This window comes from Castor canadensis, chromosome 4 (assembly GCF_047511655.1).
Source record: "Castor canadensis chromosome 4, mCasCan1.hap1v2, whole genome shotgun sequence".
NCBI lineage: Eukaryota > Metazoa > Chordata > Mammalia > Rodentia > Castoridae > Castor > Castor canadensis.
Window position 1 is genome coordinate 155,786,789 of NC_133389.1, and position 25,939 is coordinate 155,812,727.

A 25,939-nucleotide genomic window follows, 5' to 3' on the forward strand; every position below is an offset into this window, starting at 1 on the left:
CTAGGGCTTGGACCTGCAGTTCCGCCGGAAGTGACTGAGCCTCGGAGGCCGAGTCTTTCGGTCATCTCCGGCCCTTCAAGGGGCGGTTCCCTTAATTTTCGGAATTTGCGGAGGTAGGAATTTAAGAAATGTTCCTTCATTAATTTATTTCCAAATACATGTAAAGTCCCGAGGGCAATTTGTGAGCCACTTAGTTCAGAACTCTTGAGTTTTTATGTAGAAGAATGAGACTAGTAGCGTACTTTGACCTTTAACCTTCAGCCGGTGCAGCGGAGGGAAACGCCTCCGTCTCTATATAAGGAATTTTCCGGGCGCTTTGGCCTCTTTTTTCCCTCTCTTAGCTCTAGGCGCAGGCTTGTGGCGCTCTTTCCCTTTGCTTTTTCCCAGCTCCCGGATCCAGCCGAAGCAATGGGTTTCGGAGACCTGAAAAGCCCCGCCGGCCTCCAGGTGCTCAATGATTACCTGGCGGATAAGAGCTACATCGAGGGGTGAGTGGCCTGGGCGGCGAGGAAGCTCCTGCGGCCGGGGCCACGTGGCGCAGCCGCCGCTGGCGCGGGAGGGAGGAGGCCGAGCTGCGAGGGTTGGAGCGGTGAAGTATGCATGGTTTCCACCTGCTGGGTTCAGCCAGGTCTTTCCGCGTCTTTGCCCGGTTAGTAAATGTTAACTTAGTTACCTTGGAGATTGCAGTCTTTTTTTTTTTTTTTTTTCTGTGGCACTGGGGTTTGAACTCAGAGCCTCACACATTGCTATGCAGGCGCTCTACCTGTTGAGCCATTCTGCGAGCCTAAGATGGCAAATTTGAGACGTCCGAAGTGGAGGGCATTCCTTGAGATAGCCCCGCACCCCAAACAAATGGTCTCTAATCTTCAGCAGCTTCTAGTGAAGAACTATTATAGCAGCTTAGGTAGCTCGGTGATGAACAGACGAGTTCCCACTAATTAGTTTGGTGAATATAGGGTTTGTCATTTATTTGATGGCATTTGTGTCTTTATTTCAAGGGTGTGTGTAATTTTTTTTTTTCTTTTAATCACGGCAGGTATGTGCCATCACAAGCAGATGTGGCAGTATTTGAAGCAGTCTCTGGCCCACCACCTGCTGACTTGTGTCATGCTCTGCGTTGGTATAATCATATAAAGTCTTATGAAAAGGAAAAGGCCAGGTAAATGTATCTTTGAAAATACCTGAAGAATAAGAGTGCTTTCTAAGCTAAATCAAGATTTTCACACGACAAAATTGGATTCAGGCAACTTTAGCTTTGTTGGGATATTGTAAATTTCTTTGTGACTTTAGAAGGCCAAGAGACTGAAGTCCTCCATTTTTTCACAGAACAGGTAGAACATGGACAACAGCAGTTCATCTTTTCCCCTGACCTGGGGGGGCCACCGCTGGGGTGAGAGGGTGGCTCAGTCATTCAGTCCTTGGCCATTCTTCTGAAACTGTCAACAAGGGTGGATGTTTGGGGAAGTGGACTGCAGTTCACTAAGAATGGAACTGAGCATACTTAATGAGATCTCAAACAGAGATGTTGATACTGAAAGAGTAAATCATAGTGAGTATTGAATGTAACATCTCACATGGTACTAATGTTTGTTGGGTAAGGAGTTGGACATAATAGACTTGTTTACCTGGGATTGTGTTAAAAGGGTAAATAACTACTACAAAAGGGATCTAGGATAGTGATGAAAACAAGTGCTCTAGTATTATACACCAACCTAAATACTGGTCATATTTAATTTGTTTTTGCAAGCCTGCCAGGTGTGAAGAAATCTTTGGGCAAGTATGGCCCTGTCAATGTGGGAGACACCACAGGAAGTGGAGCTGCAGATAGCAAAGATGACGACGACATTGATCTCTTTGGGTCTGATGATGAGGAGGTATGAATTTTGGTAAATTGACATAGTGTATAAGCATAGATGCTATAGCCAAATTACTGGGATTTGAATCCTGGCTTCACTCAATTGTCTTCCTTTAAAAAATTCTCACTGGTTATATGATGAATAAAATCAAATCACCATCTTTCGGCTGAGCTCGTGATGGATTTGCTTTTTTCTGACAAAGCTGGTCATTTTTGTGATGACCCCATCACCAATTTCAAGCAGAGGGACAATGACAGCTTTGTGAAATATGTTAAAAATTTTTCCATACAGGAAAGCGAAGAAGCAAAGAAGCTAAGGGAAGAACGCCTTGCACAGTATGAGTCAAAGAAAGCCAAAAGTAAGTCCTTTTGTAATTAGTGTTTGTTTCCTCTTCATTTGTTTCAATGCTCCACCCCAAAGTAATATCCATGTTCACTGAATGGATCAGTAGTTTGAAAACTGTCCATGAAGGTTCTTCTGTATAAAATTTCCACAGCTACTGGTCTGCAGCTGTTCTTAATGGTAGCAGTTGTGGCATTCCTCTGTGGGAAAAGAAACTGTCATACAATTAAAAGCCTCTTTCTTAACTAAATGGAAAGTGGGCATGTGAATGACAGACACAAGATATATTCTGAAGTTTGGTTTGGCTGAGGAGATGATATATTTCAAAATGAGTTGATTTGGACTAGGTGAAAAAATACATACAAATGACTAATGCTGTTTCTTACTCTTCTAGAACCTGCACTTGTTGCCAAGTCTTCCATCTTACTAGATGTGAAACCCTGGGATGATGAGACAGATATGGCAAAACTAGAGGAGTGCGTCAGAAGCATTCAAGCAGATGGCTTAGTCTGGGGATCTTGTGAGTTTAGCCTTTGCATTTTGAAATTGGAATTTGTAATTTGCTCATTAACAAACTTTTCTAACATTTTTTGTTGTTGCTGCTCTTTTTAGCTAAGCTGGTTCCAGTGGGGTATGGAATTAAAAAACTTCAAATACAGTGTGTAGTTGAAGATGATAAAGTTGGAACAGATATGCTGGAGGAACAGATCACTGCTTTTGAGGACTATGTGCAGTCCATGGACGTGGCTGCTTTTAACAAGATCTAAAATCTATCCTGAAATAAAAGCTTGAAAGATGATTCTTGGGGTTTTTTTCTTTTTTTTTTTTGTGGGACTGGGGTTTGAACTCAGGGTTTCTGAGCTTGCAGAGCACACATAATGCTTGAACCACACCTCCAGTTCATTTTGTTCTAGTTATTTTGCCTTGACTGGCCTTGAACCCTGATCTTAACCTAAATAGCTAGGATTGCATGCCTGAGCCACTGGTATCCCAGCTGACTCTTGGTTCTAGAGTCTTAAATCAGGGATGCTGTATATATTTCTTTTTGTTCAGAGGAAAGGAATTGAGTGGCTATATAATTGATTTGACATTCTTTGCTATTTTGTTTTTGGTGTAATGGGGTTTGAACTCAGGGAAGTACTCTACCACTTGAGCCAATCAGCAGTTGTGAGGTTCTGTCCTCATTAGTGATGCCTTCAGCAATTTGGGATTAGTTGACTAAAAAATTAACAGACCTCACTTAAAGATTATGTTAAGTGTTTGGAAATACCAGATATGCAACAGTGCCCAAGAACACCTAGCCCAGAGGGAAATCAGGGATGGCTTCCCAGAATTTGTATGAATTATAACTACTTAATAAACATTGCCGATTTTAAATAATGTCTTATGCTGTAAAGGAAGAAGTTTTTATGGGTTTTTTTTTTTTTTGGTGCTACTGGGGATTGAACTCAGCCCTTAGACAGGTGCTCTATCACTTGAGCCACTCCATCAGCCCTTTATTGTAGAGTATTTTTGAGATAGGGGTTCTCTTTTGTTGCCTGGCCTGGCTTTGAATGAACAACAGCCCTCCAGATACCTGCCTTCCCCAAGGAGCTAGGATTCCAGACTTGGGAGACATTGCTACACTGCCTGAAGAACTTGTTAGTTGTTGGGAATGTGATCTGGAGTTAGCACCATGTTCTAGGAGGCACATACATGTAACTTTTCCAGGCTTTCCTTGAAACTTCACTTTGTAGTAAAGGAACATGTGCTTAGGTGTGGGTTATTTCAGTTGGATTTGGAAATCTGAACTTGGTGCTGCAGTTAAAAAATACTGGGACAGGTTAGGATGATAAGTCAAATACTGGCAACAGCTACTTTTGTTTTTTGGTGGTGCTGGGCCTTGTACTGCCACATAAGCACTCTACCACTGACAATATCCCCAGCCCTCACGCTGCATCTCAATAATCTGAGGTATGAGTAACTTGATATATATGTGTATGTGTGTATTTTTGACAGTAATGTTTACAGATGGAGTTTGAGAATGTAAAGGTTTCCTTGTTTAAATGATTTGGATCAATTTTTACATTCAATCAGACAATGATCAGTGGTTTTATGTTGTGATTACCTTAAGTCTGGAAAACTTTACGTAAGGATTTGCTTAATCAGATGCATATACCATTGAATAAAACCTTCACTAAGCAATATTTTTAGTCCAACAGACCTTACCTAAAAGGGGAATTTTCATGAGAGCCAGCAGAGGGCAGCACTTTGTTTTCTGGAGAACCAGAGAGCTTGGGATACTGAAAATGACAAAATACTGCAGGGATCACTGGTGTAAAGGTATACTTTATTAGTCTTTACTGGTGTCTGTATAAACAGGAACACAAGGTAGAAATACATCTGTTGTCCATGCATTCTCTTTATGAAATACTGAGATTGGGCCAGCCTGTTCACCATCTATAATCATACATACCCAGAATTTTCCAAAAATGCACTTAATTGTATAGAGGACTAAAGATGGACACAAGTTTCTTGACTTGCCATCAAGAGGTGGGGTTCTATGTCCTTTCCCCTTGAACCTGAGCTGGCCTAGGCCTGCTTTGGCCAATAGAGTGGGATGGATGTAATACTGTGCCATTCAAGCCTTTTAGAGGATTAGAAATGTCCACCTTGATCTCTGAGCCACACTGAAGGGCCATTTTGGAATAAATTCATGGGAAGGAGGACAGGGCAGGAGCTGCTCAGCCAGCCCCCCAGCTACTCCAAGTCTCAGCTGTTTGTATCCTCATATTCCCGTGAGGCTCCTGACAGGGAAACAGAGAGAAACTTCCTTTCTGTGTCCTCAGAATTGTGACATTACTAACTTACTGTTTTGAGCAACTAAGTTTTGGGGCAGCTTACTAAGCATCAATTAACGAATTGAAGTTATAAACTTAGTATAAACCAGCTATTTAATTCATAAAGGTATATAGCGATGTCATTTATTGAGTATACATGCATTTTAAGAAAATAACAGGTTACTTCTGCAAAATTAAAATGAATTTAAGCAAATACATTTTAACACAAAGTTATGTATGTACATATACCCATATATATACATATATACATACATATATGTGGGTTTGTTTTGGTTTTTTTTTTTTTTTTTTGGACAGTATTGGGGTTTGGACTCAGGACCTTATATTTACAGGGCAGGCACTCTACCATCTGATCCACACCCCTAGCCTGTTTTTGCCTTTAGTTATTTTTTCTGATAGGGTCTCTAGTTTTTGCCCAGGTTGGCCTTGAACCATGATTCTCCTGTCTATGCCTCCCACAAAGTTGGAATTATAGGTGTGAACTATTGTGACTGGCTCTAGTTATATATTTATATTAAGATTTTTAAAAAGTTAAGATTAACCAGGTATGGTGGCATGTGTTTGTACTCCCAGCAGTCGGGAGGCTGAGGCAGGGGGATCGCTATTTCAAGGCCAGTTGGGCTACATAACAAGACCTTGTCTCAAAAACAAAACCCTGCTATTGCTTCAACAGTGATGATTGATCTGCTGTGGTAAACTTTGTGTTATAAAAGAGGATTTGTTTGGACTCAAGTGGTACAGTGCCTGCTTTGCAAGCATGAAGCCCAGAGTTCAAACCCCACAGGGGGAAGCAAAGGATTTGTTCGATCAAGTTCATATTTTGCTGAATAAAATCTTTGCTTAGCAGTATTCAGTATGACAGACCCACCCTAAACTTATGGAAGAAATGTGCAGGTTGTCAGTGTCAAGAAAGCCAGTAGAGGGCAGTAAGAATGACACAGAGTATTTAACCTGCCAGGGAGAAAAATGTGCAGCTCATTCCACACAAAAATGTGAGGCCAATAAGTTGACCAAAAATAAAGAGTATGGTCAGTTCCAAATCTTAGAACCAAATTTAAATCTGGAAACATTTGTCAGGGGACTCACACAAAAACCTTACACAGATTCTTGGAAGAGTAATACTCACTGAGCTGTTTCCAGGAGAGACAGATTTTTGGTTTCAGAGTTTCTGAGCTGTTCACTGACTGTGCCAGAACAGCTTACTTCACACAGTGTATGCTTTAGTATCTCAGCAACAGAGGCCCTGAAGCGAGCTTGGAACTTTTTACTAATTAGGACATAAAGGATGGGGTTCAAGCAACTATTAAGGAATGCCAAACCAGTAGAGAGGGGGAGTCCGGCCTGCAGCACCGGGAGAAAGTAGCTACTATGGTGAATGGTGAGCTCCCAAATGCTAAACAGGTGATAAGGAGTCCAGCAAATCAAAAAGGCCATGACCACAACCAGGATTGTCCAGAAATGCTTACTGGAAATCAGTATGCTTCTCTTATTCACCTTGAAGATGAGACACAGGTAGCAAATACTCATCGTTAGCAAAGGGAAGAGGTAGCCGATGATAAATTTCACCCAGGTCAGAACATGGTGCCTCATCAAAGTGAGGTCAGGATCATGCTCGTGGAAATTGTTATAGCAAAGAGTGTGGTTATTGAGCTCCAGAGTGTCCCGGAAGTATAGGGCAGGACCACCAATTAGAGAAGCTAAAAGCCAGACAAATAAAACAACAACCAGGGAGTTCCTCAGAGTTCGATACCGATGAGACAAGACAGGATGGATCAAGTGGATATAGCGGTCCAGGCTGATCACTGTCAGGAAGAAAACACTAGAAAACATGTTCAACTGGGCAATGAAGGAATTGGCCTTGCACAACCAAATGCCAAAGGGCCAGTGGAAATTCATGGCCACATAGGAGATGTACAGGGGCAGGAAGAGAACAAAAATGAAATCCGCAATGGCCAGATTGAGGAACCAGACAGTGGTAACTGTCTTCTTCCACTTAAATCCTGTGAACCAAATGACAATGGCATTTCCTGGAATTCCCAGAACAAACGCTAAGCCACATAACACCAGGGAGACCCAGTGAACAACACCTAGGTAGACTTTCTCCTCCAAATCAGATTCCAGAGAATAATATTCCAGGGGATAGGAGTAGTTCTCAAATTCTTCATACAACGTTTCCTTTAGATCTTCCATGACTTGGTAGGTAGAGAAAGATGAGATCTATAGAAGCAAATTTAAAAGGAAAGAAAAAAATTTTGAAGAATTAAAGTTTAATGAATGATAAGGAACATAAAGAGTTAAAAAAACATTTCATCTTATGAACCAGATACGGTATATATTTTTTGGTAGGACTTGTGATTATCCTAATGATGTTGAAAAGGCAGGCCTCAATGTCACTGATTACTCTCAAAGCTATGAAAGTTCATTTGTGTATTCACTAATTGTAAAGTTAAAATGATTGACTCTGCTGGTGTAAATCCTCTGTTCATAATGCATGTATAGCTGACTTTCAACAAGCATTTATTAGGTTCATACTATACATTATTTTATAGCAGATGAAAAAAAAAAAGATTGATACTAACACAGTCATGAGTTCCAAATCTGTATAATCTGTATTTGTACCCCTGACTTCTTAAGTGCTAGGCAGAGAGCTTCAACTGTTTTCTAGATCCATCCATCTGGATGTTATAGGTAAGCACTAATGATTTTGACCCACTATTTTACATTCAAGAATGTTTTGATTCTATGTTTTTGAATGGAGGTATGTTAATAAAAATTATATCAATGTGGATGACTTTTGATGTAAATTTAATTATGACTAATTTCTATGACTTTTTTTATTTTTTGCAATACTGGGGCTTGAACTTAGGGCCTTGTACTTGCTAGACAGGCACTCTACCACTTGACCCACTCTGCCAGCCCTTTTTTGCATTGGGTATTTTCTAGATAGATAGATAGTGAACTATTTGCCCAGGTTGGTTTCCAATCTCTGCCTCCTGAGATTTATAGGCATGAGCCACCAGGGGGCGCCTGACTGGATTCTTTTCTATAATAATTATGACAAAGATTGTTAGTTTTAGGGTTTTTTTTTTTTTTTTTTTGGTCCATACCAAATTTTATTATTATTATTTCTACAAAAATGCTTTCTTTTTGCTCATCCCCATTTTTTGTCTTACCAAGGCAAATTTTCCTGGATTAAGAAGATTTCAATGTCAATTTTTTAATCAAAACAAAGTTTAATGGATGCAATCCAGCTTCTTCAATTCTGTTTTATGTTATTTCTATCTGTAATATTTAATCAAGTGAAAAAGATTAATAGCTATATTCACTTCATGGAGCTACAATGATAAGTGGGCAAATAAGTAATAAGATTTGGGATTATGGTGAAGTTGGAATGAAGAAGTCAAAACACACTGCGTTGCTCACAGGCATTCGGACTCAACTATCTCTGGGTTCGTTATCTCACCTAAAATCTTTTGAGGAATCTGGCAGTGCATAACTAAGAATGAAAGCAATTTAATAGCTTCCTCCCTGACCCATCCAACTTCTTTTCATTTTCCAATATTCAACTAAAAATGCCACCTCTTCTTGGAACCATTTTTTGGTATTACTATCCTGCAGATCGTTGTATTAGTTAAAATTTGTGTAAGTAATAATATTATTGGGAATTTACTATCCACCATGCATATATGATCTCATTTGGTCCTCATAAGAATCTTAAACAAGAGGTAAGTATTACTGTCATCTCAATTATAAGAAAAGATCCTGAAGCTCAGAGAAGGATAGTGACCGGCCCAAGGTCATACAAGCTGCAATTGTAATCTAAACTCAGATCTGTTGGACCCAGAGCCCCTCGTCTGTCATACTTCCCTTATAGCACTTAATACACTACATTGTCATTGATTTGTTTTTAATTTTTCCCTACCAGACTGTTAACTTTGTTGGGGCTACTGTGTTTCATCTCTGCACCCCACAGCACCTCGTATAAGTCTTAATATATCAGAGGTGATTAGTACATGCTTCACAATGATTGGCTCTGCTATGAATCCTGTTTAAAACCAAAGATAATTGTATTGTTTTGTTTGAAGTACTGAGGTTTGAACTCAGGACCTCAAGCTTGGTAGGCAGGCACTCTACCACTTGAGCCACTCCACTAGCCCAGAACCAAAGATAATTGTAAAGCTTCAGGAGAGAGTTTGTGAGTTGACCCAAGTCAATGTTGCTGCCAGAATCTCTGTAACCTCACCCCACAGTTCTATCCCCAGGGTCTTTGTGACTCTTTCACATCAAATCCTTTCCTTCATATGTCCTGCTTACTCCAGCAAGCAAGAATTGGCTGGTGGTTTTTGTTGCTGTTGTTTTGTTAGGTTTGCTTGTTTTCTTTTTTCTTTCATTTTTGAGACAAGGTCTTGGCATGTAACCCAAACTGGCCTCAAATTTGCAATCCTTCTGCCTCAGCAACCAAATACTGGGGATTATTGGCGTGTACCACCACACCCAGCTGCATTCTCTTTGCTGCTTGTTCTTTCAGGTCTGGGATCTCACACAACTCTCTTATTCCTTTCAGTAGCTGTTCCTCTCCAGTATTAAATCTTTTCCAGCTTAGTCTCATACTTTCCTGTTTTGGCTCTCTGTTGGCATACTAAAACACCCTTATCCTCCTTGTTCCTAAGGACTTGTTCTTTTAGGCTATTAGCAGTTGTGCAGTCAAATTGGCCAAGTTGTCTGAATCACCTTACAAAACCCTAAACTGTGAGTAGAAGGAAACTCATTCCCAAACAAAGAAAAGTCCATGGAAAACCCTCTATAACCTAATAACTCCCTTTGCCAAAAGTCAGGAGCTTCCTTGCAGCGTCATTACTGTCCCTGCTGGGAGAGTGTGAACATAATAGCATCTGTCCAAGGATACCAACCACCCCTTCTGATTCTCTTGGGGTATGGTAGGGGGAGTACCTTGAGGATGAGTAACCTTTCTGAACAGAATTCCCCAAACAGAATCCAGAGAGGTTCCTATTCTAGAAAGCAGATGAATAGATTTGAATGCAGGACCCATTCAGGGTTGGAGAAAAAGCTTCAAAGAGGACAAGAATTCTTCAGGAAAAATACAAGATAGAAACGCTCCTATGACTTGGAGCAGATGTTTTTGTGTGGTAGTGAATAAGAAAAGAGAAGGCAGAATTCAGCAACTAGCCTACAAATCCATGAGCAGTCACGGTTAACCTTTGAGGGCATATTCTTATTTAATCACTGTACCGTTTGTATATTGCTTTATGCTGCCAGGTTCCTCCAAATCTAATTAAGTTTCCAAACCTTGCTTAGAGTTACCCAAATATCTAGAGATTATCTGTTTCCTAGGTAACAAAGCACCGTAAAATATGCGACCTTGTGGCATAAAATAACAGAACCATTGTCTGACAGTCTGGAGGTTAGAAGTATGAAGGTAAGGTAGCTTCATCCTGAGGGCTGTAAGGGAGAATCTGTTTCATGCCTCTTGCCAGGCTTCTTGTGGTTCCATGGCAGGTTGACATTTCTTCCCTTGCACATGCGTCTCCTAGTCTATGCCTTCATCTTCACATGACACTCTTCATGTGTGATGATATTGTCTCTGGGTCCAAATTTCCCCCTTTTAGGAGATTAAAATTTCAACATACTCTTTGGAGAGAGGGAGAGTCACCATCCAACTCATCACACTAACCCAGAGATGACCACCATTTCTGATTTTTTTCTCTTTTGTTGTTTTTTTTTCTTTATTCATTTATTCATATGTGCATACATTGTTTGTGCCATTTCTTCCCCTTGCCCCCTGCCCCCTCCCTCTTGTTGTTTTTTGAGACAGATCACTAGGCTGGCTGTAAACTCCAGATCTCCTGAGTGCTGGGATTATAGGTACATACCACCACACCCAGTAAAATTTCTGAATTCTGGCTTTTTTGTGTGTGTGTGTGGTATTAGGGTTTTTAACTCAGGGCCTCATACTTGTTAGCAGGCACTCCACCACTTGAGCCTCTCCAGTAGTCCCATTTCTGAATTCTAATCACTCATTCATTTCAGCAAGTATTTAGTAAGTGCCTACAGGTGTCTGGCACTATTATGGCTGATTGGGATTCTTCACTAAGTAAGACAACTATTTCTTCTCAGATTTTAGATTCTAACAGAGATAAGAAAAAATCAACATAATAAAATAGTAAATTACATTGTGTTAAAAAGTGGCAAGTGCTGTGAAAAATGAAAAAAAATAGATAAAGGGAACAGGAAATAGAGGACTGTTGAGAAGTGCAAAGGCTTGAAGAGCATTCCACACAGAAGGTAAAGCTAGTACAAAGGCCCTACAGCAGCCTCCCCCCCCTCCTCCTCCTCCTCCTCCTCCTTCTCTTCCTCCTCCTCCTCCCTCCCCCTCTTCCTCCTTCTACTCCAGAAACAGGAAGGACATCTGTCAGTACATCTAGAGTAGGGCAAAAAAGTTAACAAGGAGAAAAAATAGAAGCAAAAAACTGCAGTGGATAAGTCCTTGACTTTCCCAAGTTTCCACTAGAGTTATTGAGGAAGACCCTGACTGGTAAGCAACAAAAATAATGAATCAGCACCTGGGGCCTCAGGTATTTTCTGCAGCTGTGACAAAGCTCCTGGACTTTCAGATGAAACAATAAGCCCCCTGGTACATGACCCTTATCCTACTTCCTGCCATCCTGCTTAGAAGACTGACCCTGCCTCATCATTGCTATATTTTTCACAGCTGGATTCTTGCCTGTAAACCATGCTCTTCCCTAAACTTGAACTCAATCATGTTCCTAGTTTAAAGTATAACTTGGCAGACATCCTGACCCATGGTCCCGTTTTGTTCTTTAACTTGGGTAAATGGTTACCCAAGGGGACTAGTTGATGCTAGTCCTTTTCCTGGGCTCTGGTTTTGGACTGCTATACTGTTGGTCCTTTCCAGTCCTCTGGAGAATTATGTCTCTGTTAGCACATTTCTGTGACTCTGCTAGTTTGCTATCTCCCAGGCTCCATACTCCTGTGTTCCTACCCTGGTTAGACTAGTCACATACTGCACCATGAGACATTACTTTGATGCCAATTCTCATCCCTTATCATCCCCAAATTCTACAGCATTCGTTCTCAATCAAGAGAAACTTTGCTTCTCGGGATATTTGACAATGTCTAGAGACTAGGGTTTGAACTCCAGGCTTTGTGCTTGCTAGGCAAGTGCTCTAGCACTAGAGTCATGCCCCTAGTCCTAGATGCTGACATTTAAACACTGGAAGGGTCACAAAAAGATTCCAATTTTTAGCTTCTCTTGATACTTTGTTTTATCTGGACCTACATTTTCTAAGGCAGAATTTGAATTCCTCTTTAGACAAGGTGTATATGTGCTTGCTTGTTTGTCTTGTCACCACCAGTTCCAAATCATTTATTCACTACACTTTCCAGGATGCTGTTAGCAATTGAATTTACAATGTTAACTAACACTGTGCCTTGTGTACAGAAAGAAATAAAATTGTTTAAAAAGTGAAGACTATGCACATAGAAGCAATTGCAAATGAAGTATGTGATAATGCAATCTCAAAGTAATATTTGCAGCTTCAAAGTAAAATGTGGTTTATAAAGAAAACTTCCCAACTTAAGAATTTCTACCAAATTGAAGGGTCTATAGGTATGTCTTTTTAAACTATCAAAAATTGGGGGCTAGAGGGCTGGCACAGTGACTCAAGCATTAAGAGTGCCTGCCTGGTAAGCATGAAGTCCCGAGTTCAGATCCCAATGTCTATAATCCTAGATACTTGGGAAGCTGAGATTGGGAGGATCATGTTTTGAGGCTAGCCCAGGAAAATAGTTCTCGAGACCTCATCTCCAAAATAATCAGACAAAATGAACTGGAGGTGTGGCTCAAGCAGTTGAGCACCTGCCTAGCAAGTGCAAAGCCCTGAGTTCAAACCCCAGTACCACCCTCCCCCCCAAAAAATAAATCAGTAAATCAATTGGGGGTTAGAAAAAGAAAAAATAAAAAATTGGAGCCTGAAGGTATAGTTGAATTGTAGAGTCCTTGCCTACCATGTGTGAGGCCCTGGGTTTGACCTCCAGTACCACAGAAAAATAAAAATAAAAAAATAGGGGCGGTGGAGTGGCTCAAGTGGTAAAACACCTGCCTTGCAAGTGTGAGGCCCCGAGTTTAAACCTCAGTGCTGCAAAACAAAACAAAACAAAACAAAAATTGGGCCAGACACAGTGGCATGTGTGACATATGCCTGTAGTCCTAACTACTCGGGATGCTGAGGCCAAAGGATGGCTTAAATCCAAGAGTTCAAGGCAAGCCTGGGCAGCATAGCAAGACCCCAAACAACAAAACAATAAAAACCTTTTTATACTGTATAATCAATCACATTGTGTTATACTTACTTACTTATTTTTGATGGGATAAGAGGAAAAGAGATACAGAAAGAAAACAGAAAAGATTTTTCCTCAATTTAACCAAGTAGCAGTAGAGATAATAATATATACATACATATGCACATATATGCAGATACATATTTTTAAGAGGGGGTAGGAGGTATGAGTGAAGACTCAGAGATGCACTGGAGGGATGTCTGGGCAGTAGAAAGGAACCATGTTGGACAGTAAACAGAAATGAAGATGGATGGTTGGCAGACATTATGTCTTTTAAGCTCAAGTTTAAAGGAAACCTGGTCATTTATTAAGCAGGCAGGGTCAAGTGGTCTTGGCTGGCAGTGACTTTCCATTGAGATGTCAGTTTTCTCCATTTTGGAAGAGCATAATAACAATGCCAGGATGAGGCTTTTCGACCTGACTGAAAATAGGAAATTGCTACTGTATTTGTCTTAAACCATATGTGCTGCTGAAAGGCAAATAAAGAATTCTGACTGATATAAAGCCTAATACAGAACTCGTAATCATAAAATCTTTCGAGTAGTCACCCAAACAACTGCCAGGCTACACTGTGGACATGGGTATATATAGGCCCACCCAAATCTATTAGAAATGTATGGAGAATGCTTGGTGTGGAGCCAAGTTCACAGACCGTCCATGAAGTCAGTGGTTTGTTTCCTGAGAATGCAAAGGGTATGTTTACTTCAGGCATTCAGCCGCTCTGAGGGCCCAAGGTAGCACAGTGCTGGGTTAAATTTATCCAGAAACTCAAGCAGTATGGTTCTGGAGCACAAAAGTATTTATTGAATTAAACAAATTTGGTTTATGAGCTACTTAGACTTAATAGCTGGTAAAGCTGAAACTCTTTTCTGAGCAGATAAATTTTACTACAAGAGTTCTGGCAGAAAGTGTAGTGACAAATAGTCTATAAAATCCAGATAATTTGGGGGAAGGACATCTGGTAGAAATGTGTTATCAGTAAACTTTTAGACAAGGATTGGCTACAGAGGGAAACATTTTGTTCATCTACCTTGACAAAACACAAAGATTCCTTCTGGCAGAACATTTGGTGAATACAGAGAGATTTAATTTAGTTCCATAACGTTGAATTAAATGGGTTTTCATGGACCATTGCAAAAATGTGTACCCAACAGTCTCAAAGGGAGGTTAGGCTTTAACCTACTTTGACAGAGAAAGAATTGATGCTCTTGACCTTTGTCTACATGGATTGCCAGTGTAGAGCTCCCTATGTACCCTGATAAAAAGAAACTCAAGAGCTGAATGTTTCTCTTGTTAAAACCATGGGGCCTTTGGAGGGACATGTATTAGGCGTTTTTTTTTTGTTTTGTTTTGTTTTGTTTTGGCAGCACTGGATTTTGAAGTCAGGGCCTCATGCTTGCAAGGCAGGCACTCTACCAACTTGAGTCACTCTGCCAAGCCTTTTATTTTAGGTGTTAGGAACTATTTGCCGGGGCTGCCTTCAGACTGCCATATTCCTGATTTCTGCCTCTTGAGCAGCTAGAATTATAGTCATGAGCCACTGGCTCCCAGCTGTATTTGGTTTTTGATTGGATAACAGGAATGAATAGAAAAAGAGTCCATTGACACGAGACAGAAACTCTGGTGATAACCACATATCCATGATCCAGCAAATACATATGGTCAGCAAACTATTTTTCAAGGGCTCTTTTTTTAGAGAAGAAAGATTTTTGGAAAAGCATGTGTGTATGTGTGTGTATGTTTCAGGGAAGGAATTTAGGACACTGCTCAGTGTTCTCCACTAATTTTCAGACATAAACCATATACCACACCCTAGAATGTGCTCAAGATGTTTGGCGCCAATAGAGTATTTTGCTGCCCTTTGGATGAACAATCTCTGCTTGGAAGATCTTGAGGCCCAGCAATGTTTTAGAAGATACCTGTTTATTTTCCCAAGGGGGCAAAGGAAGCTTATTTTTTTTCTTCCAATTTTGACTAAATCCAAGGCCTCCCATATGGTAACTCAACAAAAGTGGCTTAAATTGAAACTGAAGGCTGGGTGGTGATATTGACAGCTTCTGCTGATTGGAAGGTGACACAATAGCGATGATGTTAAGCCTTGGCAGAGCCCACCCACCCTTTAATAGAGAAACATTTTGCCTCTTTGTAGTTCCCATGACATTTATTGCTTAACACCAGACATTAAGACAAATGAAAGTATTCTTTGGCATATCACAAGGAATGGAATTATTTTGGTTTGGCTAGAAAATAGACAACACAAAAGGGAGTGTTCTAATGATAAAGGCTTTTGAATGTCATGCTTCAAGGTTTGGATTTTATTCCATGGCCAGTAGGAAGCAAGTAAAAATGTTTGTAGCAGGGAGTGACATGACTGAATCTTTGTTTTTTGTCAAAATCATCTGGGAGCAGATTGGGAGATGAACTATAAAGATTTGAATGGAAGTAAGGTGATTATTCTGAAATATAAAAATGGAATGGACACAGTAGAAGTTAGAGACAAGGGAGACATACTTGAAAGACGTTGATTTAGTAAATGAACTGAGAATAACCTTCACAGTAACATTTGTATTGAGTTGGTACTGAAAATCTACCCTGGACAAAAAAGCTAGCTAATTCTAGGCAGGCAAATGTTTTATTCAGCTTCAAAGCTAGTAACTTGGGAGACAGAGGTTTTTCTTTTATTAAAAAAATACAATTAAATCAAATGGAAGTAAAATGATATCTATTTTCACTAAGCTGGGATTAAGTTCTCCTCTTAAAAGGAAGCTGCAAGCTGACCTGTGTATCTAACTCCCATCCTGCACTGAGACAGTTTGAGAAAGAGAAAGCAGATCATATTAGGAATGTCAATGCCTACTTATATACCAGTTATTTCAGTGCTCCACCCAGAAACTGGTGTCCCAACGTGTACAGTCTTGTGGCTCTGTTAATTGCCGTGGATCAGGGAGAAACTTTTACTCTTAATTTTCTTTTCAAGTCTTTAAGATAACTAGGACACAGGTAAAATCTAAATACCAGGCAATATAGTATCTATGAGTTCTGGAATCAGAGAGCCTACTTCCAAATCATAGTCATACCTCTTCCTGGCTGTGGGATCTTGGACAAATCACCTGCTACTTGGAAACCTCAGTTTTCTCACTTGTAAAATGGGAAGAGTTTCGTAAATATGTTGTGATGATCACATGAAGTAATCCTCAAACTGTGGTCAGTTCAGTGCCTGACACACAAAACATGCTCAGTGCATCGATCATTTTACTAACTTAGGACTCAAAATGGTAGAAAATAGAGAAAAAGGTAGAGAGCAGGATTTGTGTGAGTCACTTTAAGAGACGGGTAAGATTTTAAGTTGAGATTTTAAAATATATTTTGTTTTGAGTGTTTCAGCTTTTTAAAAATCTTGAATCTGTATGAAGTTCACACATTGTTATAGTCCTGCCACCTGAGTTGGGGACTTCTATATCTAACCCCAAAATATATTTATCCCTATATTTGGCTGAGCAATGAGAAAAACTGTACAGCACTGTATTTTTCTTTTTACTTTTTAAAAAAGCTACTATTCATCTTTGTTTAAAAGCTATGGCTTAGGTATTTATCTCACTTCTCTGCAAATTTTAGTTAGAGTCTGGAAAAGAATTACCCCATCAGTACTGAAGTATTTCAAAGCCTTCTTCCTCTTACAGAGAGATTGTCTTCTTAGAGAGCTCCCCAAACCAGCATTTTCTTGGAAAGGGATTTCTATGTATACAAGTAACTTCTTTATTTTATTTTATCTTTTGCAGTACTGGGGTTTGAATTCAGAACTTTGTGCTTGTGAGGCAGGCACTCTAACTGCTTGAGCCACACCTCCAGCCCTTTGTGCTTTGATTATTTTGAAGATAGGATCTTGCTTTTTGCCCAGGTCAGCCTGGACTTCAGTTCACCTAATTTAAGGTTCCCACAGTTGCTGGGTGACAGATGTGTGCCTCTATGCTCAGCTATTGGTTGAGATGAAGGTCTCATGATCTCCCTGCCTCAGTTGGCCCGGAATTGCGATTTTCCTGATCTCAGACTCTCAGGTATGTAGGATTACAGGGATGAGCAACTGGTGCATGGCTACTTTTTATTTTTTAAACTTTTTGTTTTCTTTTTATTTTTTTGCAGTGCTGGGGATCAAACCTACCACCTTCTGCATGCTAGGCAATTGCTCTACCACTGAGCTACACCCCAGCCTCACAAGGACTATTTACCAGAAAGAACATCAGCACTGAAGTTTGAAACCTCGATGGCACAGGACTTCTGAAACCTTATTTTTGCTGGACATGTTTCTGAATACCTACTGGAAAACTGCAGTTGCAGCTATGTTCATCCATATAAATAGTTAAAGCTAAAGTTTTAATCCTTTTTATTATCTCCTGGTCAATGAAGAACTAATCTTGGAAGTAAGGGTCATAGCAGGGTAGCTAACAGATTATAAAACTTCTCATAGAGCTAGTGGAGTGACTCAAGTGGTAAAGTGCTGCCTAAGAAGCATTAGGCCCTGAATACAAACACCAGTACCTAAATAAATAAATAAACTCACAAATAGATACTACCCATGGTTTTAAAAATTCTTAAAAGGCAAAACAGAGGCTGAGGATGTAGCTCAGTGGTAGAGCATTTGCCTAACATGTACAAGGTCCTGTGTTTGATCCCCAACCCTGCAAAATTATAAAAATAAAAAATTTAAAAGAAGATGGCTGAATATGATAGGCTTGCCTGGGTCTAGAATCTTTTAACTATGATCAGAATCTTTGCAGTGGAGATAAGTTTTCAGAGACGCTAGAAGCATACAGTGGGAGTTTTCCTGGCTATACCTCTGCTTTCTATTTTATCACTACTTGTCACTAAAGATATTTTGGTTCTTGGTCACACATTGTCAATGACATTTATAGAAGTCCAGGGGGAATATCAGGTGTTTGTGGGGGAAACTGAATTGGCAACCCCTATATTATTTTAATTTACATCAAGACATTTCCTGTCTTAAAGAAAGAGAAGGCTATTTCTCCTAAAGGAAAAGACACAATAGTCAGCAAAACTGCAGGATATATTGAGGTTGAAATCACTTGACAAAACAATATTGTTCATCATCCAGAGAGGGAAAAAGCGAACTTGATGAAGGGAGTAGAAAGGATACTCATCTTGAGAGCAACAGTAATTCTGTTTCAATACTGCAGCAAAAAGGGAGTGGGCAGAAAGAACAACAATTCTAAAACCTCCTGTCATTCATACAAGATTATGCTTGGACATACTTTTGCCTTTTTTTTTCCCCCTGGGAGACAGGAATAAAATGTAAAAGTAAAAGACAAAATAAAGCATGAGTTGGAAAACTTGCCCATTGTTTACAGTCAAGCAGTTTGGATGCCATATTCATTAACATGATGGCTAGGAGACATTCATTGTAAATACTTTTAATTATTTTATGGTAATGAAGAGGAAGCCAGCCACTGCAGCATTCCACTTCACCATGCCCAATTTATATCAGGACTAGTTTGCTAAGTTCTGAATAACAGACCTTGAAAAGACCAGAGGAGGTGGAAGGGGGGCAGTAGGAGGGAATGAATAACATGAGAGTAAAATGGGGACCATTTGTGTCAGGGGAACAAGTGGGAGAGGGGAAAGTGAAAGGAGAGAGTGAATGTGATCAAAGAACTTCATATACATGTATGAAAAAAGAATAATAAAAACTATTAAAAATTGTTTTAAGGGCTGGTGAATTGCTAGGTAGAGGGCCTACCTAGCAAGTGCAAGGCCCTGAGTTCAAATCCCAGTATGGGGTGGGGGAGTGGGTGGGTGGAATTGGTTAAAAGAGGGGGTGGGGATTTAACTCAGTGGAATAGCGCTTGCCTGGCAAGTGCAAGGCTCTGAGTTTGGTCCCCAGCACTAATAAATAAATAAATAAATAGATAGATAGATAAATAAGTAAATAAAAGGGGGAGGGAGGATAAAGTAATAAAGGGATTGAATTTGATCAAAGGACATTGTATGTATGGTTGGAAATATCACAATAAAACCCCTTTGTATAATTAACATATGCTAATAAAAATAAAAACACAAGCGATGGACAAAGGAAAAAAAAAAGGAAGGAAGGAAGGAAGGAGTTATTGGAAAATTGAAGCAGTGCAAAAGGACAGACTCAAGATAGTGATGGAGGAGAACTGAAATTTGAAAAAAACTAGTGAGAAAGGAAGGCTTAAGGAGTTTGATAGTTATTTTCAGAAACTTGAAGATGAGGAAAAAGATATTTATTTTGAGTGGTTCTGATCTTCGAACTAGGGATAAAAATGTTGTAATAGGAAAAATTTGGTTTAGAGAGGCAAGAACTTGTATCTGTTCAAAATTGAGTACAGAGTCTACCAACCAACAAAACAAACAGGCACTGCTCTGGGACAGGAGTTCACAAAGCTCCATAGCCTCAGGATGGGGATACTGGAGAAGTCATTGATCAAGAAAAAACAAAAAACAAAAACAACAAAAGAGAAATAGAAGTCACTGGTCCACAAGGGTGCTTTATTTTATTTATTTATTCATTCTTTGCAGTACTGGGGTTGAACTCAGGGCCCCGATCTTATTTTTTTCTTTTATTCATACATGCATACAATGTTTTGGTCATTTCTCCCCGCTTCCCCACCCCCCCACCCCCTCCCTCCCCCCCCATCCCCTCGTTACCAGGTAGAAACTATTTTGCCCTTATCTCTGATTTTGTTGAAGAGAGAGTATAAGCAATAATAGGAAGGACCAAGGGTTTTTGCTAGTTGAGATAAGGATAGCTATACAGGGAGTTGACTTGCATTGATTTCCTGTGCATGTGTGTTACCTTCTAAATTAGTTCTTCTCAAACTAACATTTTCTCTAGTTCCTGGTCCCTTTCTCCTATTGAGGGCCCCGATCTTGAGTCACTCTACCAGCCCTACTGAAGAGGTGCTTTTTTTTGGTGGTACTGGGATTTGAACTCAGAGCCTACACCTTGAGCCACTCTGCCAGCCCTTTTTTGTGATTTTTTTTTGTCCAAGATAAGGTCTTGCGAATTGTTTGCCTAGGCTGGCTTCAAACCGATAGCCTTCTGATCCTAAATGCCCCTTTATCCTCTTTTGGTGACTCAGACCTCATAAGAACCTACTGGATGACTTTTGCTCAATGCGTGTCTTTGAGCAACAGGTCTTCTTGGCCTTCTATGGTCAAGGGTGCTTTAAAGTGGTAGACATTTAGGTCCTGGACAACACTTGAGGTACAGGACACAGATGAGAGAAGAAAATCAAAAAGGGGAAAAAACTTTTTTAAAAATATTGTTTTTATTGTTGTACTGGGAATTTTTATTTTTTGGCAGTACTGGGGTTTGAACTCAGAGTCTCACACTTACTAGGCAGGCACTCTACCACTTGAGCTGCTCTGCCAGCCCTGGGAAAAAAAACTTAAAAAACTAAGTTCCTCTATTGGATCAAAGGTCTCAACCAAACCCCACTTGGGGTTCTGAAAACTCCATTTTATCCTCCACCTAGCAGAGTCTTAAAGGGAACCAGGTTTATTATAGGGTTATGGATTGATATGACCCATCCACATTTGGAGTTTCCTCTCCCATGTTCTTCTGTCTCAGCTTCTTCCTCAAATAGATGAAAGCTAGTTCATTGCCATACACTGTTGTGGGCAAGGTTTGTGAATCATCACTAAACCTTGAGCATCTCACTCTACACAGTCAGGGCCTCCCTTACAATGATCCCATCCAAGGGAATATTTTCCATGTTGGTTTTCCAACTTTTAATCCTCCCAACAGTTCTGATTATATGACATAGGACTGAGATTAGAGTGAAAGAAATGAAGCAGGGTCATGCAAGGGCAGGATATGACCCACTGTTCATTTAGAATTTTGATATTTTGGTTATAATGGATTTTTGTGTGTTAATTTAAGGAACTGAGGCTTTTGGTCCCCTGTTAGATTTTGCCTCAGTTGCTTTACCTTAATTCTTATCTGCCACAACACTTTATCCAATTAAGTCTACCATATTAAGCACTCTGGTGTTTTCAATGAACACTGAAACTCAGAAGAGATGGTTCTAACCAGGCACCAGTGGCTCATGCCTGTAATCCTAGTTACTCAAGAGGTAGAAATCAGGAGAATCATGATTCAAAGCCAGCCCAGTGAAATAGTTCATGAGACCCTGCCTCAAAAAAACCCATCACTGAAAAAGTGCTGGTGGAGTGGCTGTAGGTGTAGGCCCTGAGTTTACATCACCAGTTGTGTGATTTGGGTGACTCACCCTCCCACTGGGCCTTATGTGGAAAATACATGTGACATTTAATTCTAATTATATTTAGTTTCAGTGCTGGCACTTGAACCCAGGACCTGGTATATGCTATGCATATGTTCTATCACTAATCTCCATCCCAGTCCTAGTTCTAAACTTTTATGATTATGCCCTAAGGCAGAATCAAACTAACCAAGAAGCTCAGAGATGACAGGACGCACATCCTCCTTCTTATATTCTTGATGCATCCGAGTAGCACCCAATCCAGGGTTTTGCATGGAATGGACATTTAGAAAATGTCTTCAAGCTCTGGGGCACGTGCACAGTTCCCAGCTCCAGAGGCTTGCAGCCACTAGTGGCCTTTTCTTTTCTGGACAGAAGGTACAAGTTGCCTTGTCAATGGGACAGGGTAGTTGTGGTGACGATGGGCATGGTAGCATGGGCACTCTGGTGGGTGAGGTAGTGATGGCTTGACACATTCATCTTGAAGAGGAAGATGGATGGAAGACAAAGATGATAGAGGTAAACATTAGACAACCAAGAAGAGACTAATCAAGAGCCTACCATACATACATGTGAAGATGATGTCAGAATTCCAGAAAAGGTCAGTTTGCATCAAAAACCCAACAAGAAGCTGGGTGTGGCAGCACACACAGGCCTATAATCCTAGTACTCTGGAGGCTGAGATAGGAGGATGGCAAGTTCAAGGCCAGCCTGGGTTTCTTAATGAGATCTTGTTTGAAAAAAAAAAAATCCAAAAAGAGTAGGAGAAATTATCTGTGGTCTTATCAAAGGAGGAGCTGTCATACTTTAGATAAAAGATACTAAGATTTTCCTAAAGGGAAAAGATGTCTTTAGGCTTCCTTCCTTTCTTTTTTTCTAATGGGACTGGAGTTTAAACTCAGGGCTTTGTACTTGCAAAGGAGACACTCTTCTGCTAGAGTTATACCTCGTCCATTTTGCTCTGGTTATTTTAGAGACGGTGTCTTGTTTGCTCTGGTTATTTTAGAGATGGTGTCTTGTAAGTTATTTGCCTAGGCTGGCCTGGAACCATGATCCTCTATTTCAGCCTCACAAGTCCCAAGTAGGTGGGATTACAGGGGTGAGCCTTCAGCTTTCTTAACTAACAAGAAGCTCGTAGTATCATTGCAGCCCTCATTTACAGATGAACTCTGAAAAAAGTTACTGCAACTAAAGGAACAACACCGAGCTATTGAAGTTGATTCTGTTTACTGAAAGAGAAGAACCCTTATGTGGCAGAATGGTTTGCTAAATCACATGGTTTGCTTTTTGAACAAGCTGTACTAAAAAGACGCATAAGAAACCGTGGAGCTAGGAGCCTGGCTCAAGTGGTAGACTCTTATCTAGCAAAATTTCAAGGTCCTGGGTTCAATCCCCAGTCCCCCCAAAAAAGTGGCAGAATCTGGCTGTATTTATGCTCAAGGAAGGATATGAAAATTTCTTTGATAAGCTCTAAAAACACAGTATCCCTGTGTCTACCCTTTTGGCTAATTTTGGTGATGCACTAAAAGAAGTTCTCTATCAATGTGATGTTTATCCACCCTGTCAAAGTAGTGTCCAGCTTCACAGAGTTTGATGAAAATGGAGTGCTGAAAGGACTTAAAGAACTAATTCATGTATTTAACAAACATGATGGTACCATGAAGCAGATAGCTATTTTAGTCGACTCAAAAATAATACCAACATAATTCTACTAAGAGATTCCCAAGGAGACTTAAGAATGGCAAGTGGAATAGCCAATGTTGAATACATTCTGAAAATTAGATATCTAAATAACAGAGTGGATGAGCTTTTAATAAAGCACATGAACCCTGACGATATTGAATTACCAAAAGATGAATCATAGCAGGACGTGGTGGTTTATGCCTATAATCCTAACTTCTCAGGAGGGAGAGGCAGGAGGGTTGTGAGGTAAAGGCCAGTCTGAGTAAAGTTAGTGAGACTCTATCTCAAAAACAAACAAACAAACAAACAAAAAAGGGCTGGGGACTTAGCTCAAGTGGTAGAGCACTTGCAAGCTTATGGCCCAGAGTTCAATCCCCAGTACCACAAAAAATAAAAAAGGATCAATCATGAGAGGTTACTAATTCTGTTTTACAGAAGATTCTATAAATAAGCCTTCTTCAAAAAGACCTCTCTTGCTGGTCACTGGTGGCTCATGAATGTAAGCCTAGTTACTCAGGAGGCAGAGATCAGAAGGTCTGTGGTCCAAAGCCAGCTGGGGTAAATAGTTTGCAAAACCTTATCTTGAAAAAACCCTTCACAAAAAAAGGGCTGGTGGAGTGGCTCAAGGTGTAGCCCCTGAGTTCAAACCCCAGTACTGCAAAAAAAACCAAAAAACAAAAAACAAAACCTCTCTTGTGGGTACAGTTAATACAAGAACTGCTCATTTGTCCATCTTTGGTTTTGGTAGTGGGGTTTGAACCCAGGGCCTCACTCTTCTCTTTCTTTCTTTTTATTTATTTTTTGATGGTCTTATGGCTTGAACTCAGAGATATGTGCTTGCAAGGCAGGTGCTCTGCCACTTGAGCCATCCCTCCAGCTCGTTTATTCAACTTGCAGAAAGATTCTTATTTACAATATATTCTTGCTCTTGAAGGGTTCAATTTGCATATTGAGTATTTTCAACTTGTTGAATCCATCAGTTGTCAACTCGTTTTTTTTCACCTGTCTCTGTACTCTCCTCACTGTATTTTAACAGATTTTTAAAAATCTTAATGTCAAAATTTGAATAATAACTCCCTATTTCTCTGAATTGAATTGTGTAGTTTAATGTTATCATGTGCTTTTAGAGGAAGAATTTGTCACAGGGAAAGTTCGTAGAAGTTAAAAAAGAAGTTTTGTGAAACAGCAAAATAATGAGCATGATTTTAAGTAATGCCATTTGCCGTGTTTTTTTTTTTTTTTTTTTTTGGCAGTGCTGGAGTTTGAACTCAGCTTGCTAGGCGGTTACTCTACCACTTGAGCCATGACCTGCAACTATGTAATGCCTTTTTTTGGGTAATTTTGATGAAATATGCGGTGGTGTCACCATCTCTCAAAATTGTGTTATAAACAATTGATTATTTTGTCAGAAGTCAACCAACACTTATGAGAAAACCCTGGTACTTAGTTCCTGAAAAACTATTGAGTGTCCACATGCACTACCCATTACAAAATGTTCTTTATTGAAGCACTGATAACAAACATGAAATGAAAAGCCTTTTTAAAAAATGCCTACAAGGAAAAATTTTTAAAAATTTGCACCATTGGAACAAAAAATGGACCAAGGTCCAAAATAAAAAGCTTACCCAAATTAAAAAACACTTTGCAAATGAAAACAAAACTCCCCAAATAAAAACATATCCTCCCTTCCTTATTCCTACTACAGAAATATGAGATCATTGGTCTTTCTGCTTCATTTAAGCATGGCAAAGTCTTATTGCCTTTTTTTCTTCCCAGGTTGTGTGTGAAGCTGACTTACATAATCACACAGCCTTCTGGGACTTTTTCCCATCCCACCCTAATGAGTCACATTTCGTAAGATGTAACATCTGTGAGAGAATGTTACAAACACTGCAGCGCCCAAAACAGCTGTAGAACTTTAGAATCCCCACTGTCCAACTAGTTCTTCATATTTCAGTTTGCAGAATGAAAAGGAAGTTGACGCATACTTGTACTCACTTTTCTCATTTTTCCTTGAGAAGGGAGGAAGGAAAGAAGTGAGGGGCCAAAAAGGGAAAAGATTCTTGTTGAGTGGTAAAATATTCAAAGAGGTCTTTTTAAAAAATTATTATTTTTTTTGGTGGGACCGGGGTTTGAACTCAGGGTTCTACACTTGCAAAAGCAGACACTTGAGTCATGCTTCCAGTCCATTTGCTCTGCTGTTTTGGAGATGGGATCTCCAGAACTATTTGCCCTGGCTGGCCTCAGACCACAATCCTCTTGATCTCAGCCTCCCAAGTAGCTAGGATTATAGATGTGAGCCACCTGTACCTGCTCCATATACTTATTATCTAACCTGTGGTAGGACTGAGAGGGGGAGAACTGCTTCTGAGCCCCTGACAACATTGTTCTGTAAATTGTTTCTGGGCACAAATGGTTATAGTGGTAATTACATAGTAAATAATTTAAGTTTATGTAATAATCTTTCATATTTCAAGTCACCTTGTCCCAGAAACAAAGGTGTAGTAATTGAGAAAAATGAACCTGATCTTCTAAAGGTCATTAAGTCTGGTGGTTCATAGGAAGGATCGGTGTAAGG

The 25,939-nt window shown here is 40.0% G+C and overlaps 2 protein-coding genes, 2 non-coding genes and 1 pseudogene across 5 annotated transcripts in view; 4 read left to right on the plus strand and 1 right to left on the minus strand.

Annotated features, from left to right (window-relative positions):
• Nucleotides 1–11: 11 nt before the first annotated feature.
• Nucleotides 12–2,997, plus strand: Eef1b2 (eukaryotic translation elongation factor 1 beta 2). Its single transcript, XM_020181143.2, has 7 exons — nt 12–113; nt 388–488; nt 1,037–1,159; nt 1,748–1,874; nt 2,148–2,214; nt 2,593–2,718; nt 2,811–2,997. Exons 2-7 carry the CDS (start codon nt 409–411, stop codon nt 2,963–2,965), a joined length of 678 nt encoding a protein of 225 aa, XP_020036732.1. The 5' UTR covers nt 12–113; nt 388–408; the 3' UTR covers nt 2,966–2,997.
• LOC141422910 (small nucleolar RNA SNORD51) lies at nt 1,983–2,061 on the plus strand. Its single transcript, XR_012447611.1, has one exon. It is a non-coding gene; the product is annotated as a small nucleolar RNA SNORD51 (small nucleolar RNA).
• On the plus strand, nt 2,345–2,479 carry LOC141422922 (small nucleolar RNA SNORA41). The gene has a single exon (XR_012447617.1). It is a non-coding gene; the product is annotated as a small nucleolar RNA SNORA41 (small nucleolar RNA).
• A 1,509-nt stretch (nt 2,998–4,506) lies between the features above and the next one.
• Nucleotides 4,507–25,939, minus strand: part of Cmklr2 (chemerin chemokine-like receptor 2) — a 38,827-nt gene continuing 17,394 nt past the window's right edge. For both annotated transcript variants that reach the window (XM_074071544.1, XM_074071543.1), the window contains exon 3: nt 4,507–7,255. In XM_074071544.1, coding sequence (XP_073927645.1) covers nt 6,161–7,228 — 1,068 coding nt within the window. In that variant the 5' untranslated portion in view covers nt 7,229–7,255 and the 3' untranslated portion in view covers nt 4,507–6,160. The remainder of the gene's footprint in view (nt 7,256–25,939) is intronic.
• Nucleotides 22,144–23,542, plus strand: LOC109697506 (cytosolic 5'-nucleotidase 3A-like; annotated as a pseudogene).